Genomic DNA, 20,109 nt, shown 5'->3' with positions numbered 1-20,109 from the left:
GATGGTTTATCAAAGTACAAGGTCAAGTTCCAAACGGTTGGATGGTTTATCAAGGTACAGGGGCAAGTACCAAATTTAAGGTTTGGGTTTGTTAATCCCTGCAGTCCAGCCAGTGAGACTTCTGCTCCTCTCAGCAGGGATTGGGGCAGCTCCTCATGAGCTGCTCCAGTGTTTGGAGTGTGAAGGGTTTCACCTCCTTCCAAATATTCTCAATAGGATTTAGATCAGGGCTCATAGAAGCCTCCTCAGAATAGTCCAATGTTCCTTCTTGGTGTATCGGGTCATTATCCTGATGCAAGATCCATGATCTGCGACTGAGCCCAAGCTTTCTCTCTAGAAACTCCTGATAGTCTTGAGATGTCATTGTGTCCTGCAGAGATTCAAGACCCCCTGTGCCAGATGCAGCAAAGCAGCTCCAGAACCTAACAGCCTCCTACATGTGTCACAGCAGAGACAGTGTCCTTTTCAAGATATGTTTCATTTTCACATCTCTGAACATAAATCTGATGTGTCTTGCCAAAAAGTTTGATATTAGTCTTATCTGTACATAGGACTTTCTCCCCAGAAGTTCTGTGGCTTGTCAGTGTTTAGTTTTGAAAATTTCAAACTTCCAGTCTATGATTTTTTTTCATTTGGTCGTCTCCAATTAAGTCCACTCTGTCTCAAACAACAACAGATGGTGTGATCTGATACTGATGTTTCTTGAGATTTAATCTCTTTAGAAGTTTTTCTGGGCTCTTTTGTTACCATTCCTATTATTCATCTCTTTGATTTGTCAGTAATTTTCCTCCTATGGCCACATCTAGGGAGATCAGCTTCAGTCTCATAGAGCTTACATTTCTGAATAATATGTGCAACTGTAGTCACAGGAACATCAAGCTGCTTGGAGATGGCCTTATAACCTTTACCTTTAACATGCTTGTCTATAATTTTTTAAAATTTTAATTCTGTTGAAGCATGGATGATAAGCAATAGGGCAGATTTACTTACCCGATCCTGTCGCGATCCAGCGGCGCGTTCTCTGTGAAGGATTCGGGTCTTCCGACGATTCACTAAGGTAGTGCGCCCGATGTCCACTAGGTGTCGCTGCTGCGCTGAAGTCTGTTGGAGTTCACTGGAGTTCACCAAGCTAGGCTGGGTGCAGGTAAGTGCGTGTCAAGCGGTTTTTCCGAGTCCATCAGGTTTTCTTACGGCCATGCCCCCGATTTCCGTTGCGTGCATGCCGGCGCCGATGTGCCACAATCCGATCGCGTGCGCCAAAAACCCGGGGCAATTCAGGGAAAATTCGGGTAACCTGCCGGAAAAACCCGATTCGGGCCCTTAGTAAATGACCCCCAATGTCTGCCTTTCATTTCTTCATTTTCATAGAAATGTAATTGACTTTTACTCTTGTTAGATTCAAGTTATTTCTGTTACCGTTGTGCATTTATCTTTCATTAAAGGAAATGAAATGATCCCGGCGCTGTCCATCGATGAGTTTGATACGCTGGGATCACCTAGAAAAAAAAAGCAGCAGGGAGCACAGGGACAAGATGTCCAGCTCTCCGGGCTGCTGATTATGCACACCCCCGAACCTCTCTCTCCCAGCATGGGAGAGGTAGGTGGCAAGGGGAAGTGATGACAAGATGTCCAGTGCTCTGGGCTCCTAATTATGCATGCCCCCGCACCTCCCTCTCCCAGCAAGGTGACATCATGCAAGAGGAGGGTGTGCATAATTAGCAGCCCGGAGCACCGGACATCCTGTCCTCGCACTCTGTGCTACTAATTACAAATTTCTTTTCTAGGTGATCAAGATGAAGAGGAGCAGAGGTGAGTATTTCTAAATATTTTTTTTAATGTTTTCTATATGGTTGAGGGGGAGCAACAATATTGTCCATGTGTGTAGCATTAAGGTCCAGTGACCTTGTCTCTTTTCATATATTGTGTAGTGAAGACCAAGTCCTTTGGTTACATAAAAAAATGAATTTTTTTCTTACATTTTTATTTTCACAAAAAATATTTTCATAGATTAGTAAATGTTTCCAGTTGACACTAATCAGAACCCCCCTCCCATTACATTATCTAAACAACCTATAGAGCGTGTTCTTATAGAAAGTGCGCTAACAGTGGATGAAAGTACGTATGGACATTTACATGATGGCGCAGAATCTACCTTAAAGGGGTTGTCCAGGTGCACAATATTGACGAATTGAGTGATAGACCCCACATGACCTGATATCTATGTCCTATCCTCTGCTGTTCTTTCGAGAAAACCCCTTTAACTGTGATTAGCCGCCATGACAGTATTCAACTGATATCCCAATCGCTTAAAAGTCCCAGACACAAATTCACAATTTTTAGTTTTTTAAAGGAAAACTCCACTTTTAACTAACAAAATGATCGCTTCTTCTCTTGATTTATTTGTATCTACAGTAAAGTGAATCTCTTCTTCAAATTTTGGGGGTTTGTCCGGACAAGCCTGTGGTATACGAAAGAGTTGGAAATCGGCTATTTCTCCTATATTTTTGGTTTTAACTGGTAACTGTTTTAAAAAGTGGAGATGTTTTTGGGGAGGCCCACTTCAGGTGAAGAATCTGTATAGTAAGAATGTGATTGGCTGGTGGTTGAGGCCAATAGAGGTTTAGGGTATATAGGATAAGGATCAGCCAGCATTGGATGAAGAAGGCCACAGTCTAATAGTATATAGCACCTCCCTGTGGCTCTGCTTTAGTGGTGTGTTGGTCAAACGTGGCCTTGTCTTGGAGTCATGGAACCTGTGACTTTTGGCCACCTGGTGAAGACTTCAGAATCGAGTGGCTAGGTTAGGATCTTGAGACGTGGTCACTTCATTGAAATGCTGTATGGAAATATAATAGAAAAAATTTATTACAGTGAAATGTAACGGATTAATGGGTGGCCCCAGGAGAAAATGAAACTGGGTGAATTTATCTGTAGTCCCAACGACCTACAGATGTCTACGCCAGATTCATATCTCCAAGGTTGTAGCTAGTGTTTCCTTCACGTAGGGTAAAGATTTCATCCAAAGCATTGATCGTTCTAGAATCTGGTTCACTTGCCCCAAGAAGCAACCAAAAACCTCTGAGAGAAGCTGAAAGAGGGATAGATTGCAAGAAAAAACTTACCCAAAGAGATGAGGTATTCTCGTTTCACCAGATACCTACTTTCCACCATGATGGACCTCATAGAAGAGTCGTGTAAATAAAAGATGAAGGTCGATGAACCTACTAAGTTCAGGTTCTAAGAGTTTGGTGCTAGATTAGAGCCTAAGGGAGAGGGTTAAGGTGGTAAGGGGGCAGGTAATATTTCAAACTATGTTGGGCACATTGAAGTCTCTTATGTCACAGTCCCATCATTAGTAACTTTTTGGTAGATGACTTTTTCCTTCGACTTACCAGGTAAGCAATTTATCTGTGGTTCTTCCCATACTCCATCCATTTGGCATTTGATGATGGGTAAATTACGTTGAACTAAACCATCGTCGCAACGATATCCCACCACAGAGCTGATTGGGTAGCGTGTTTTGGGTCGGCCATATATAGATGCATTAGCTACTTCGGGTGGAGGACCACAGGACACTAGGATGGACATGGACATTAGATGCCATATAAACAATAAACCTCATCTCTTGTTTTCGGTAAAGGATATAGTGGCAGCTTTAAAGTTACTCTTACCCAAGCCCATTTTACAGGTGTATGGTAGGTGGTAGTTGCATGGGACATCGCTCCATAGACCACCGTCATGCCAACCCATTACCACACAGTCTTCACCAGAGAGGAAGTAGCTATCAGGTTGCGCTTGTTTCCAGTTCTCGAAAAGCTGTGGGGAAAAAAGTGTGGAGGAGCGAGTGGTGGTTTTCTATAGCACTCGTAAGAACATAACATTTTTCGTGGTGGTTTAATAGGACCTGCATAATCCTGCCATACTTTGACTATGAAACTAGGTGGACGTAGGGATATGGGGTTAAGAGGCGAGAACAGGTAAAAACTTGGAGCACAGATTGAGGATTCTACGACTTACCAGAGGGTTCCCGTCTGACCACTGAAAGTCTCCTTCTATTGTCCGATCATTAAGGCCTGTCCATTGGTAGTCTTTATACTTATCTATAGTTGAATTTAAAAAAATTGGTATATTAGTTTGGGCCAAAAATTTCATGCACACAGTTTAAATTTTCTTTAAGGGACACTGCATTGGGAAGCAAAATGGGACCTTGTAGATTCTCAAGCTAAGGCGTTAGTAGAGCTTCCAAATCAGGAGTTTCCAATACACATATCTGGTATTGGGAGTCCATATTGCTCCAACTTTCTAAAATTATACTTTTGGTCAGGAGACCCCTGCATAGATTCGCAGATGATAAATTTTTGATGGACTACTTCAGTTAATGTGATCTTCTAGGCCAGTGATGGCGAACCTTTTAGAGACCGAATGCCCAAACTACAACCAAGACCCACTTATTTATCGATGAGTGGCAAAACAGAAATGTAATTAGTAATTTGTGCTCCGTGCTCTGTCACAGCTTTCATTCATATCATCACCCTGCGGAACACCAAGAAAGGAGAAGCTAGAAGAAATTTGGATGATTATTGTAGCTTCCCTCCAGTGTCCCATAAACAGGAAGAATTGTCGGGGCCGGAGCAGGAGCTACAATGATAATCCAGATGTGTCCACACCTTCCCGCTCCTCCTGTAGTCCCAGGTAGAGCTGTCACTTTAAAATAGCTCTGTGCACAGCAAGTCCTGGGCTGTCTGGGACTGCAGGAAGATACCTGGAGTCCTCTCTGGTGATGGCCTGGGTGCCCACAGGAAGGGCTCTGAGTGCCACCTCTGGCACCCGTGCCATAGGTTCGCCACCACTGTCCTAGGCTTTTGTTGGTGTTTGTCAAATGAGACAAAACAAAAACAATTATTAACATTAAAGATGTGAACCTCGTCTTACTCACCCGTCAGGCCCTTTGGATAACTCTATACGTGAAATGGGTTGTAAGGAGATACATAGAGGTCCTTTAAGGTTTGTATCTGATCCAAAGTATAAATGCATGTGTAGGTAATAAAAACATGTACATAAGTCTTCTTGGAAGTCTTCATTTTACCTGCTCAAACCACCAAACCTGGGTGATATGGGTAGATGTCTAAACTTGTCCTATACAAACCTTCATGTAAATGATATGTCTTCTACTTACGATGGTCTGGTGATAAAAGCTATGGATCACCAAGAACATTTGATAACTATTTGTGTATAATGGTATTTACCTTCTACTTCCACTCATGGCGAAGACCTACCATCCCAGTTACAGCTCATTGGCACTATTTTTGCATATGTACCACCAAGATGTAGAGAACAACAAGACACCTCACTTACGATTGGGTGCTTATCTTGACAGCAGATGTTATGGTGGAGGCATGTAAATTTCAAAAGGCCCAAGAGATGAGCCACCACCAGAGTTGTCTTATAGAACTATGTTGATCAAGTAAGCTGTTGGGTGTAGAACTATACGGTGATGGTCAACAAAAAGGATGCCAGACAGCTTGAGTGGGTAGACCGCTCGAGAGACAGTCCATATAATTTTGGCCTGCAAAACTTTCTAGCTTTCATTCCTTTCCTTACTGCTCTTCAACTACTTCGACACAGGTGACCAACTCACCAGACTGCAGGTTGTACTTAAAAATGTAAGCAGGGGTGAAGATTGTATTATACGTTCTAGATGGAAAATTAATTTTTGAAGTAAAAGAATTCCCTCCCCACCCTTTTCATGTGTGCTTATTCTCTCTACTTACTGTTTACAAAGTCTTGTTCCTCTGGGGTCACAATGCTGACAAGGTGACCACCAAATTCTCGGCAGTGGGTTTCAGCTTCTTCCCACCTTTTACGATCGAAGAAATGCTTGTAGCAGAATCCTTGGAATGAGTCCCAGTCTTCAAGACATTTTTCTACATCTAACCAGAGACATTGATGTCAGGAGGATACAAGGAGATGTTGAGCAATGGCATAGACTTTATTGGACTCTTACATGTTTCCTACAGTATCTACGGGTTAGCCAAAATTTGCTTTAGGCTTGAACTATTGGTTTGACTACCTAAAGGACATAAGGAGCATATTTGGGTCAAAACTATCTAGCCTGGACATGATCATCAGTGTTGGGAATTAGTTTGTGGTTGTAGACCTACATGGCTAACGTCTTTGTTAGGATGGGTTCACACCATATTTTTTGTATATAGTAAGCATATACATTGACATATAGTGGCAGACGGAGGCATAGTTGTTACCTCTGTCTGGCCAATATATGTTATGTCCATCGAAAAATGCCGGATGGAAAGACGTAGACACTACTCCCCGTGGGGGAGGGGGGTCCCTGGGCGACGTATCCTACTGTATTGGCACACTGTGGGATACTGTGGTCTGTGCCATATGTTGTAAGGACACGTTGGAATCCTCTTGTTGTGTCCTTACACCGTATGACAAATAACCTTATGTGAACCCAGCCTTAGAGTAATCATGGTCATGGTTGTATGGTTCCAGGTCTCCATAAATTTAACTGATTTTACATATGCAAAATAATTCACAGCAGAAGGAAGAACATTGTCTAGAGGGGCACCTTCTGTGAGGTGGGTTAATTTCTACAAAGATTAACCATGCATTCACCAGTGTGGCTTCTGTGGCTAGAAGGTGGACATGGCTTATGTGGCTGGTCTCATGAATCTCAAGATGTCTTGAGTGCATAGGTCATGTGGATGGTTCCAGAGACAACATCATCACGGGGGGAGAAGAATGAATGGGGATAATGCAGCTGTAAGAACACGGTTTAGGAGATCAGTGCCACATCGAATGGGAGTTGGAAGGAAGAGAATGGAAACTATACTACCAGCATTGGCGGTGACCCATATTTAAAAAAAAAAATCATCTGTCATGGTTAATAGTTTGGTGAAAGTTGGCAGCAATGGGGAAGGGGGAGAATGCTGCGAGCAGAGGATTTGAGGGTCCACCAGTTTGGAGCGGGTGGGACATAGAGAATTCTGTTGTCTTTGAGGAGTGGTGGTGCTACCAGTGGGTAAAATGTGAGCCACTGGATATTTTTGCAAATATTGCTGCCTGGGTTTGAAGAATAAAAGTGGTTGTACTAAGTTTATTTGTTCTGCTCTATCCCCGGGACATGTGGATCCCATTTTCACCACGTAATGAATGAGAACGCTGAGCCTGTGTCCTGCCCTTTCCTTCAATATTACTGGAATGTCGCCAAACTTTTGCATAGATGATAAAATGAGACTGATGTGGGGGGGTCTGTATTTGTTCGGAAAGTCTAGTCTCAGGTCTGCATTTATTTATGGGGCTTAGTTAAAAGCAATAAGGTCCATTTTGTTTAATGGGTCTGAACTGGGAATCTGCCTTTTTTTTAGTTAGTGGAGTCTTTTTCTTGAGATGTTCGTCTCTGAAGTTGTTTATATATTTAGGTAGTCTAGTCTAGGGTCTATATCTAGTCTAACGTCTACATCTCGTCTAAGGGGCTACATCTCGTCTAAGGGGCTACATCTCGTCTAAGGGGCTACATCTCGTCTAAGGGGCTACATCTCGTCTAAGGGGCTACATCTAGTCTAGGGTCTACATCTAGTCTAAGGGTCTACATCTAGTCTAAGGGTCTACATCTCGTCTAACGTCTATATCTAGTCTAACGTCTATATCTAGTCTAACGTCTACATCTAGTCTAGGGGCTACATCTCGTCTAAGGGTCTACATCTCGTCTAAGGGTCTACCTCTCGTCTAGGGTCTACCTCTCGTCTAGGGTCTACAGCTCGTCTAGGGTCTACAGCTCGTCTAGGGTCTACAGCTCGTCTAGGGTCTACAGCTCGTCTAGGGTCTACAGCTCGTCTAGGGTCTACAGCTCGTCTAGGGTCTACAGCTAGTCTAGGGTCTACAGCTAGTCTAGGGTCTACAGCTAGTCTAGGGTCTACATCTAGTCTAGGGTCTACATCTAGTCTAGAGTCTACATCAATCCGGCCTGGTTTGTCGGAGCGGACTTGCTTGTGTACAACCAGCCTAAGGTTTTTAGTTTAGAGAATGTATTTGTTCAGGAGGATTGATACTTGTTTAGAGGGTCTAAAATCTATTTGTCTAGGAGATCTATTGTCATGGTGGTTTCCTTTTAACTCCCAGTTGACTTGGACCACAATAATGGCCCTTGGATATAGTGAGGATGTACAAGAGGTCCTGCCTATATGGGCCAACATACTTTAATCGGCAAGCCTGTAGGCAGTCACAGTGTATGGCGAAAGGACACATAGCCATTAACTTTTCTTCATTCTTAAATGTTATGTCCACAAACTTAAATGTATTTATTGATATTTCCTATTATAGAGCAACACAGAGTATGAAGTACTTGTAATACTTGTAAAGTGTAACCCTACAATACACTTTGCCACAACTTTACCCCTGAGCTCCCTGGTGTGTTATTTCATTTTCATGATGTTGTTTGTTCACTATTGTTCTCTAACAAACCTCTGAGGCCTTCACAAAACACCTGTAGTTATACAGAGAATAAATTACATACAGATGTATCTATTTACTAATTTGGTGACTTCTAAAGGCAATTTAAAACAATGAATTTTTTTTCAGGGTATTTGCAGTTGGGTACTACTAGCCCAACACTAAGATATATGAGACAAAACCAACTACTCAAGGTCTGGCGTTATAAAGTAGGCAACACAATGTATACAATTAAAAATATACAACTTGATTTGCTTTAATATTAATTAAAAAACACATAAATATTATGTGTATGAATGTATACCAATATAGGTCTGGTGTGAATCCTACAGACTGGCAAGAAGCAAATGAGAAAATAGCCTTGAGGCTTCATCAGGGGTAATGACACATACCTAACGTACTTGTCACATACCTATATACTTGTGTATAAGCCGACCCGAGTATAAGCCGTGGTATCTAATTTTAACACAAAAAACTGGGAATAAACTGGCAAAAATCTTGACTTGTGTATAAGCTGAGGGTGGGAAATGCATTGGTCACAGCCTTCCAGTATATAGCTGGCCCCTGCCCCCTAGTATATAGCCAGAAGCCTATGCCCCACAGTATACAGCCGGCCAGCCCCTGTCCCTAGTATAGAGCCAGCCTCTGCCCCCCAATATATAGCCTGCCACCCCCTGCCCCCAGTATACAGCCAGCCCCTGCCCCTCACTATACATCAAGCCCCTGCCCCCCCCCCCGAGCATGCCAAGGCCATAAAAAAAATAAACACTGTATTCACCTTTCTGCCGCCGACCCCGCCCCCCCCCCCCAGGTCCTTTTCTCACTTTGGGAGCTACGGCTTCGTCTTTGGGTCCTCTTCAGGTTTTTCCGGCTCCTCTTCAGGATCCTCTGGCTTCTCTTTGGGTTATCGCTCGCGGCAGGCCCACACAATGACATCAGCCGCTTGCCAGAGCATCCCGAAGATCCCTAAGAGGAGCCAGAAAAACCCGAAGTGGACCCAAAGATGGAACACCCGAAACAAGAAGAGGACCTGTGAGGTTTTTTGTGCAGAAAAACTCAGCTCATACTCGAGTATATATGGTAATTAAATGATAAGCCCATACACAACGCAGAGTTGTGTATTTTAAATTGTTTACATTGTGATACACTTTATAACACCAGACCTTGGGTATCAGAGTACGGCATCGCAACAGACCGGAGCCGCCTGATAGATCTGGTGAGTGCTGGGCCGGGGTCTAGTGTGCCAGCGTATGATGAATATATGTAACACATACATTATATTGTGATATAGAAGAAGCATTGGAGGATATCTATCACCATGTTGTCTGTTTTCTTGTACTGTGGTTTGAGACTTTTTGGTCTCAATTGGGACTTTTTGGTTTAAATTAAAACCAAAAAGTCTCAACTGAGACCAAAATGTCCCAAATGAGACAAAAAAAAACTCCTAAAGCTTTATAGACAGTAAAGATCTCCACCCATAGTGTGATATTGTGAAGAAATAAGAACAGTTCCTGTTTCACTCACTTATCTCACAGACTTTTCCAAAATAGCCTGGCAAACACAAACAGCGGAATTCACCATCGTCTTCATCAATGCAGGTCCCTCCATTTTCACAAGGGTTGGGGTAGCAGACATCTACAACACAAGGTACAATGGGAAGCTACGAATTTGCCCACAAAATGCATCATTTCTACTATGTACATGGCATTAGTAAAGTTAGGCCTAGAAGCAAAGATCAGGAAAAGTTCTGGCAGAGAAAGTGTCAGTAGAAGGATAACATAATAGAATAATTTTAAAAAGGGGGAAACTATTTTTAGTTTTTCTAAAATTCTAAATAAAAATAAAAAATGTACGTTCTTCGACTTTGCCAATTCCTAGAGCCGAACATAGTGTTTTTTTTCGAAACGTCGTTGACTCTTGAAGATGCCTGTGATGGAGATTCACCCAGTTATGATGAAGTCTAGACTCTCCCAAACTAGGTGGTACTGAAGATATTCTCTTGATAGGACCCTAAAGATGGTCAATTGGACCAACTACCATCTACTGTGAATGGAAATGTCCAGACCTACTCCATGACAGCAAATATCAGGGGGCTAAGGGGCTGGAAATGTTGAATGTCTGCCCCATCAATGTTGAAGATAAGTCAAAACTACTTGTTTGGTAGCTATTCTTATAACTGTACATATAGGGGTCATTTACTAAGGGCCCGATTCGCGTTTTCCCGACGTGTTACCCGAATATTTCCGATTTCCGCCGATTTCCCCTGAATTGCCCCGGGATTTTGGCGCACGCGATCGGATTGTGGCGCATCGGCGCTGGCATGCACGCGACGGAAATCGGGGGCCGTGGCCGAACGAAAACCCGACGGATTCGGAAAAACCGCCGCATTTTTTAAAAAAAGTCACGGAGCTTGCACTTACCTTCACTCAGCCCGGCTCGGTGAACTCCAGCGCGTTCCGATGCTTTTCAGCACAGCACCAGGTGGACGGCGGAGGAACTACCTTAATAAATCCCGGCCGGACCCAAATCTACCGCAGAGAACGCGCCGCTGGATCGCGAAAGGACCGGGTAAGTAAATCTGCCCCATATAGTCTAGATCGCTAGGCATGTGTATAGGGGTAGACTGGATGGTATTTGCTTATCTTTATCCAAATAAATCGCCATCGAGCCCTTACAAAATGGAGCTACCAGTTATCCAGGACAACTGAAAGGCAATTTTATCAAAAACATCCAAAAACATTGACCTACTTATCTAAATATTACAGTATCTTCAGATACATGGGAATGTAAGGCTCTTGGAATTCCACCAGTATATGAAATTGGCTGCACAGATTAACTATTGATTTTCTCATCTAGATCTCGAAAATGTTATAAGAGAGATGTTAGCGAAAGAATCAGATAGAGACACACACACACAAAGAAGACACCGGAAAAGAATTGAAGGAATAGAGAAGATTATGACCTGAATCAAGTGCTTTAATTCTATAAAAAGCATTTAATCTGGTTTATTTTTTTTTTTTTTTCATGGAAACAATCATAAAAATACTTCATAGAAGTCAACAAAAACAACGCGAGCTCTCGAATGATCAGACTGACTGGATTGACATAGATCGGGCTGCTGACAGAGGTTCTCAGATTCTAATGAGACAGTGAAAGGACAAAGCGCAGAGGTAGAAGTAGAGGATTCATCTCGAGGCATTGGTGATGTAGGAGACCACCAGAAGAATAACGGCCGTGCAGATATGTAGGTGGTTACCTGAAAAATTCCCGGAGGATCCAACAATAGCTCTCTCGGTAGGGACTGCCGGCAGAGGATCTGTTGGGCTCAGGGACGCCGTAGGTTGAATGGTCTTCTCTAAATTGTGGTGTGAAGAATTCCTGGGATTGTTGGGTGATGAAGTGAAAGTTGTAAAGGTGGGAGATACAGTTGTGTTGGACTCTAGGTCTTTGGGACTCTCCACTGTGCCTATTACCGTTGACTGTTCTACGCTTACATCCTTAACAGTGGAATGGACACGAGACATGTTAGGACTTAACAGGTGGGAAACTTGTGCAGTCGAAGTTTCATTTGACGCATATAGACCTTGTATGAGCAGTGTAGGTGTATGGGTTGTGTTGTGTTGGTTATCTTTCTCTGAGGTTTCATTTAATTCATGTTTTTGAGTATGATTTGTATTGACATTTGGGCCAGAATGCAGTGTGATCCATGTGGACTCTGGAACATCTCCACTTCCATCTTCCCAAGATATTTCTGTGCTATTATCAACTTTTGGCACCGAAGAAGGTGGTATTGGTGTTTTAGGATCCAGAGTTGTATCTAAGACATGGACATCTTTGTGGGCATCTTGAGTACCACTAAAATGGTCACCAGAAACTAGTTCCTCAACTGAACCTTGGGTTGTCTGGGGAAGTACAGGTCCTTCTGAAAATGCTGAATGATCTTCTTGTCCAGATCCTTCGAAATGATCAGCGGATGGGAGTATTGTGGGAAACATGTATATGGTAGTGGTTGAAAATGTAGTGGCAATGGGTTGTTTATCGGGAAATTCAGCTAACTTCTCATCAGTATCTGTATCACCTACATCGTTCTTAGTGATAGAGGAAGATGTGGTGAAATTGACAGAAGTGTCACCTGCCTTAGTTGTGTTATACTCATATTCTTGGTTTATTTCATTCGCTCCTTGTTCTCTTTGGGGAAACTGGCTATGATCAATGTGATACTGATTTGCTGATTCTGACACAGCAACTCCTGGCTCCTGTGTTGAGCCAGTAAAGTTGTCGTTAACATTCTCTGCATGTGCATTCACAATTGTTACACTTAAGATGGAGTCACCTGCAGTGGCCAGAACAGGTCCATCCACTGTTCTTCCGGTTGACTCAGAAGAAATGTTCTCTGGGACCAACCCAACCTTGTCTTCTGCCAAAATAAAAAAAACAATAGGCGTTATGTTAACAATGGATCAACCTAGGAACCATTAATGGTGTTCAGAATCAGAGAGCAACTCCAAAATCCAGTTTTAAAATGGCCGACATATAAGGAGGAACCTATCCCAGATGTTACGAGAAGAATTGAGCATCTCCTATGCTACTAGTAGTGTCTGGCAACTGCTTACTGTCCTTCTCTCAAACAACCCATACAAACTCTTTACCCAGTATGTGAAGGACAGAAAGAAAATATGGGAAGCTTGGGTATGATCAGGCTTCATCACTATGGAATATCTTCTAGGTCTACGGACTTGGCCTATTTGTGTCCAAAGTTACTTCTACCCTGACATCGTTTGTATCTGTCAATTTGCTTATATTGATAGTAACCATCCCTTGACCACATCCTACACACAAAAATGATCATATCTTAGTATTACCAAGCATAGCCATAGTCAACTAGCAGAATGTACCTTGAGAAACTTGCACAACGGGCATATTAATGGTGTAACCCATTGTAGATTCTTCGCTGTTGTCAGAATGATCTTCATAGGGTGGGAAACTTGCAAATGCAGGGGACAGATCTTCTTCATCACTTATGATTCTTTCGAGAGTTGGGGTTGTTGGGGAAGGTGGAGACTCTTGTTGGCCGTTGAGAACAGTTGTGATCTCCTTATGGTCTGCACTTGATTTTGTTATCCCAGTCTCATTTAATGGTATGGTGTCTACTGAGCCCTGAGCTTCATTTTCAGCTTTTACATCTAGAAACTTCAGTTCTTCAAAACTCTCTGTTACTGTAATAACATCTCGGTTTCTTGGGCCTGGAGGATCATTTGTTGGTTCGTTTGTTGGTTTGGTGTCTAAAATGAAACAGGACATCAAAATTTTACATAAAATTTTGCCAAGTTAGTCATATTTAGCATATAAATAAATAAAGAATTTGGCCATGGTACGTCATACCTTATAATGGTCTAATGATGCAGGGATCGGTGAATTAGGGTCTGGTTTGCTTTCTTATAGTCTATCTTAATGCTTATTGGTTGACTTACCTTTGAAACAGTATACATCATATTTAGCCTGGGAGTCTGGGAAACCAGTCTGGTTACGGAACTGAAAGATAGTCTTCACCCCAGGAGAGTTACCACCGCACCTTTCCCTTGGTGCCACAATAGGGTATCGGACACTTCCATCGGCCAACCAGCCTGGGTTACAGTGGTCCAGCCCCTCATTCCAAGAAGCATAGAGTTGTCCAGTTGTTGCCATCTCAGTATTCAGGCTCTTACAATGTTCTCTAGCCTCCTCGAAAGTGAATTTGTTGGGTGAGGAACTCAGAAATACTTCACCTTCAAAAAAAAATATCATAAAGAGAGTGAAACAGTAAAATTTTTTCAGACCACCTCCAAGAACTGCATTTATAAAATGGTGCCCAAGAATGATGGGCCTCTCTAGGAAGATGGCACAGATACACTTTACACAATGAATCTAAGTATCTTATGTGAACTGATGAATAGTTTGGCTTTTCAAAGAGGTGGTCTTTTGGATAGGCTTCACCTTATATTGTATTTATTGGAATAGACTTTGCACCTTCGAGCCAACCATATGCCTCCTATTAAGTTTATAAACTGAAAATGAAGGGTTATGAAGAGGCAAATAGTATTGAACATGCAACTTCAAGCTAAGGTTATTTTTTTATTTATACTTCAAATATATTCCTCAAAACTACCCTTGGAATCTTCCACGTAGCAGTAGACATCATACATGTCATCGGGATCCAGTACTCCGTAGTTCCTAACTCCAGGAAACCCATCCATGTCTCCATAGCAACCCTCTCTTGGAGTCTGGATGGGGTATCTGCAAGGTAGAGTCAAGAAAGTTCTCCAGGTAAGATGATTGGTAAGATCTGGAAATATACTTTTTAAGATTTTTGTTTGTACCTGACGGTTTGATCTGCGATCCATCCGGCATCACATTGTTCGTAACCTCCATGGTAGGCAGCCAAGAGCTGGTCAGCAGTGGCTATGTGGGCCTTAATTCTCGTACATGCTTCCTGGGCCATGGGGAAAGTGTATGTATACCGATTGACCCCTTCCCGATATAGGAACACAACACCTTAAAGAGAAAGAGTCCCATTGTAACAGGTTTTTAGAGTATGGTGGGTATTTTTTAGGGATATCACACACAGGTTGGGTATAGCCATTACTCTAAACAATTTCAGAGACTGAGCAGTTATCGAAGTTTTACTGTTGGATTGATCCAACTTAACCGATGCAAAAATGGTCAAACCTTAAAAAAATTCAGACCGCATTTTGGATGAACATCCTACCTTTGACTTTGACTTCCACCGTGGCGTAGTCATCCTCAATTCCATGTTGTACATGACATCGATATATCCCCGAGTCATTACTTATGAGCTCCTTCAGGACTAAGGTGACATCATAAGCTGAAGTAGAGTATTCAGGCAAGGAGGCTCGTGATTTGTAGGCCTCACTGATCTTCACTTTGTGGCCCCTGGCTACGAGGATTTCCACTTCTTTACCACTGGAGATAAAAGTCCACTTTACTCGAGGTGTGGCCAAGACAGCGCGGCGCCCAACACTTTCTGATTCAGGGTGGGATGTGATGTGGCATGGGATGGTGAGAGTACCAGACAGGACAGCTTTGGTGGTAGAATTTCCAATCCTTACCCTCAAGCTCTTGTGATCCTCTAAAAGGGAAAAGAACATGGTATTAACTAAAGAAGGATGGCAATGTGTCATGCCAAACCACTGTTGGCCACCACAATGCACGTTATACCACACAGAATATTGAGATTTGGAAAATCTGGGTCACGGCTCATGTTGGCTTTCTTAAATTATAAAACCACCATTAAAGTAGACCTGTCATCCTGACTTCAAGTGGTTTCCTTTAAGACATCAAAGCGAAATTTTCCAAAGGCGACCAAGAACATTACGGGTTTTATTAACCTATTAATTCTAGACAAACCTTAGAAACTCTAGACATGTTCTCTGCGCAAGAGTAAACTTCTCATGGAGTCATCATGAATTGCTTTTACGAAACTCAAAGTGAGAGGGACCCCAATTATGGAATTGGGTGTTGCCTGGAGTTCCCCTTCATGTCCTTTCTATGTCTCTTGGGCCACTCTTTGTCGATTACCATGTAGGTCCAATGAAAACCAAAGCTCTCCAACGTTTTCATCATTTAAGAGTAAAAATGAATCAGTTAGGGGCCCCAATTTCCACAGGCCCCATTATTACAGGTTTTGGACAAATATGAGTTTTCCCTAGAAACAAGGGTGGGGACATAAATGAGAAGATATACCCATTTTTCGTTGCACCTAAAATTTCCCTGATAGGATCTCAGGTTACTCTAGCCACTGGTTTTATGAGTTAATTTTATGATATTTCACAGATGTAAAATATATTATTTGTGAAAACCGTAGCAAAAAGCTATGACTCATTCCGGTCTCCAGTTGATGACTGATTAAAATATATTTTTCGTGAATTTCGTGAAGGACATTATAATACACACCAGGATATGACCATGACCTACAGTAAATGTAAGGTATGAAGCAATTATTAGTTTTAATGTACCCTCGCCTCTGTATCGTGGGCAGCTCTTACCATAGCAATGAAGGACATCATGGAATATTACCGTATACACTCGAATATAAGCCACCTAATTTTACCACAAAAATTGAGAAAACTTATTGACTTGTGCATAAGCTTAGGGTAGGCAATACCAGGGGCATAACTACAGGGGTAGCAGCCATAGCAGCTGCTATGGGGCACACAGTTTGAGGGGGCCCTAGCATCTAGGGTATTAGGTGTGAATATGCTGAATGTGTATATGTGTGATACACTGTATTTGTATGTATATGCTATATGTCTGTATATGGTATTGTATTGTATGTGTGTATATGTGATGTGTATATGTTGTATATATGTATATATGGTGTGTATGTATTGTGTGATTGTAAATCACATATAAGAGTATATAAATATGTATATTTAAGGGGGAAGGGAACACCCATTCAGAAGTTTACTATGGGGCCCTGCCTAACCTAGTTACACACCTGGGAAATACATTGGAATGCCCAGCATTCCCTCGTAATAAGATGCCCAGCAGCCTCCCCCACTAATAAAATGCCCAGCATCCTCCCCCAGTAATGAAATGCCCACCAGCCTCCCCCACTAATGAAATGCCCAGCAGCCACCCCCAGTAATACAATGCCCAGCATCCTCCCCCAGTAATACAATGCCCAGCATCCTCCCCCAGTAATACAATGCCCAGCATCCTCCCCCAGTAATACAATGCCCAGCATCCTCCCCCAGTAATACAATGCCCAGCATCCTCCCCCAGTAATAATATGCCCAGCATCCTCCTACAGTAATACAATGCCCAGCATCCTCCCCCAGTAAGGAAATGCCCAGCATCCTCCCCCAGTAAGGAAATGCCCAGCAGCCTCCCCCAGTAATGAAATGCCCAGCATCCTCCCCCACTAATAAAATGCCCAGCATCCTCCCCCAGTAAGGAAATGCCCAGCAGCCTTCTCCACTATTAAAATGCCCAGCAGCCTCCCCCAGTAATACAATGCCCAGCATCCTCCCCCAGTAAGGAAATGCCCAGCAGCCTTCTCCCAGCAATGAAATGCCCAGCAGCCTCCCCCAGTAATACAATGCCCAACATCCTCCCCAAATAAGGAAATGCCCAGCATCCTCTCCCAGCAATGAAATGCCCAGCAGCCTCCCCCAGTAATACAATGCCCAGCATCCTCCCCAAATAAGGAAATGCCCAGCAGCCTTCTCCAGTAATGAAATGGCCAGCATCCTCTCCCAGCAATGAAATGCCCAATAGCCTCCCCCAATAATGAAAAGCCCAGCAGCCTCCTCCACCAATGAAATGTCCAGCAGCCTCTCCAACTAATAAAATGTCCAGCAGCATAAGCCGAGTGCTCATACAAAAATTGTGCTGAAAAACTCAGCTTATACTCAAGTTTTTACGGACACTTATAAGGTGTATTCTTTATGGGAAGCCATGTGAATATTACCAACCAACCAACTATGTGGATCGCGAATGGACCGGGTAAGTAAATCTGCCCCACTGTATCAGAGGATGGTCGGGATAACAGATACAGATCTAGATTGCATTCAAAATGGCAGACAGGAAATGCACATGTAAGTGATGTAATCTAAAATGAGAGGAGACAAGACTTAACTCGAGCTTTCTTCAATGCCGGATGTAAAAGCTTGTGAGGAAAGAGTTGACACGAAGAGGAGAAACAAGTTTAACTTCATCTCAGCCTGTAGGAAACAGAAAATATGAATTATTTAAGTTTGGACTCACTGTAAAAACATCTACAAAAAGCTTCTAAAACTCAACTAAGGATTGACCAACCACAAGGTGTAGAGCTCTTAATACTTAAGAGGGACGATAGCAAAACTTGGATCAGGTCCCCACCAAGATGAAAAGAAGCGTAGGTGAAATGTTTTCAGTTGGTTTGTGTACATGGGGTGTCATGGGGTGAATAATTTCCCCCTCATAATGGAGTGGAAATTATGGGGAAGATTTACTTACCCGGTCCATTCGCGATCCAGCGGCGCGTTCTCTGTGGTGGATTCGGGTCTTCTAGCGATTCACTTAGGCAGTTCCTCCGACGTCCACCAGGTGTCGCTGCTGCACTGAAGTCCACCGAGGCCCGCTGGAGTTCACAATCCTATTCCTTGTGAAGGTAAGCGCGTGTCCCGCGACACTTTTTTTTTTTAAATGCGGCGGTTTTTCCGAATCCATCGGGTTTTCGTTCGGCCACGCCCCTGATTTCCGTTGCGTGCATGCCGGCGCCGATGCGCCACAATCCGATCACGTGCGCCAAAATCCCGGGGCAATACAGGGAACGTCGGCGCAAAATGGAAAAATTTGCATAACCCGCCGGTAAAACGCGATTCGGGCCCTTAGTAAATGACCCTTAATATATCTTGGTTGATAGCATAATGAAAAAATAACATTCAATAACATAATAACAATTCTGTTCTACAATTTTGGAGCTTAGTCATCACTGTTGCCCTACATGGGGCCCCAATAAAGCTTATCACCCTTGGTTGACATCCCATCACATGAACTCCTAGTAGACATTATTCACATTACAAGGAACATGCTGCCTGTAGTAGTATTCCTTTATCACAACAATTTCCTCCCTAACATTCCCATAGCTTTGCTCCATGTAAAGAACGGGCCCCGGGCAGGGTGAATTGGCCGCCGCACAATGGTGGGATACTCTCAATAGACCACCAATCCATAGACCGCTGACAATGGAGGGGGATGAAGAGCTTCTTAGAATTCTGTTCACGCTGTTTCTATGTGAAGCTCCTCAGCAGTCGCCATGGCCAAGGTCCACCCTTAGTACGTGGGATCACAAAGAAGCTTTCTCAGAAGGAATGAATGTGACAAAGACATCATCTTTACCATGTGTCAGACTAAAACTTGTTACATGTCCCGGAAACATCAATAGAGCGTATACTTTATGTACCCAAACTTACTTAGAACCATAGGGGATATAAAGATAGTAGTCCAACCTCAGCTCAGATGTCTATAGGGGGCCAAAAGGTTGTGTCGCTACACGAAATAACGCTAGTCTCATAAAGTACACAGTCTTGGTTCTAGGAGCTTCTGAGGAATAATAGATGTTGACATCAAATTCTGGAGCACATCAAACCTTGTATGGTGTTCAAAGCCCTTAGAGGATATTATGTTATAGACGTCTACATGAGGAAACGTCTCGATGACGGGGGGGAAGCCGCCATCACTAGATAATCATTAGTATTCAGTCCAAGTAGGTTCCCAGTCCTAAAGACCACAATGTAATTCAAAACATCAGCTGCCCAGACCATCCCCACCATTAAGAGTCCTGCCAAATACTGGGTCCCCTTTGTTAAAGGGATTTTTTCTTTATTTTCCAAGGCAACGTGGCAGAGGATGAAATAACCCTTAAATCCGGGAAGGACATAATTCAGGGGCTCTCCAGAAGCCTAAACGCAGTTTCCTTTTTTTCCACCAGTGCCAAAAGACTTTGTGTAACTAGTTAACAGGTCTTACTGGGAATGTAATCTATTCAAGATGTCTGCTGTCTGGCAGCCATGGCGAGGAGCACTTAAAGGCTGTAAATCCCGACAGGTCTAAAATTAAACTTTCCTAAAATCCCTGGATAATCCACAAGAGAAT

General features: G+C 43.0%; 1 protein-coding gene across 6 annotated transcripts in view; it reads right to left on the bottom strand.

Moving 5' to 3' along the window:
• Nucleotides 1-1,997: 1,997 nt before the first annotated feature.
• Nucleotides 1,998-20,109, bottom strand: part of BCAN (brevican) — a 110,258-nt gene continuing 92,146 nt past the window's right edge. For 3 of the 6 annotated variants that reach the window (XM_072114909.1, XM_072114906.1, XM_072114910.1), the window contains 13 exons: nt 18,110-18,194; nt 15,218-15,598; nt 14,829-15,003; nt 14,618-14,745; nt 13,944-14,237; nt 13,368-13,754; nt 11,729-12,889; nt 9,997-10,107; nt 5,772-5,930; nt 4,018-4,100; nt 3,672-3,816; nt 3,393-3,575; nt 1,999-2,836 (listed from right to left, as the gene is read on the bottom strand). In XM_072114909.1, coding sequence (XP_071971010.1) covers nt 2,826-2,836; nt 3,393-3,575; nt 3,672-3,816; nt 4,018-4,100; nt 5,772-5,930; nt 9,997-10,107; nt 11,729-12,889; nt 13,368-13,754; nt 13,944-14,237; nt 14,618-14,745; nt 14,829-15,003; nt 15,218-15,598; nt 18,110-18,188 — 3,297 coding nt within the window. In that variant the 5' untranslated portion in view covers nt 18,189-18,194 and the 3' untranslated portion in view covers nt 1,999-2,825. Of the gene's footprint in view, nt 2,837-3,392; nt 3,576-3,671; nt 3,817-4,017; nt 4,101-5,771; nt 5,931-9,996; nt 10,108-11,728; nt 12,890-13,367; nt 13,755-13,943; nt 14,238-14,617; nt 14,746-14,828; nt 15,004-15,217; nt 15,599-18,109; nt 18,195-20,109 lie in introns of all 6 variants that reach the window. The other 3 variants (XM_072114905.1, XM_072114908.1, XM_072114911.1) reach the window with 3 other exon arrangements.

Source organism: Engystomops pustulosus, chromosome 7 (assembly GCF_040894005.1).
Source record: "Engystomops pustulosus chromosome 7, aEngPut4.maternal, whole genome shotgun sequence".
Classification (NCBI taxonomy): Eukaryota; Metazoa; Chordata; class Amphibia; order Anura; family Leptodactylidae; genus Engystomops; species Engystomops pustulosus.
Note: the sequence above shows the minus strand (reverse complement) of the source record. Positions and strands in the feature narration are given on the sequence as shown.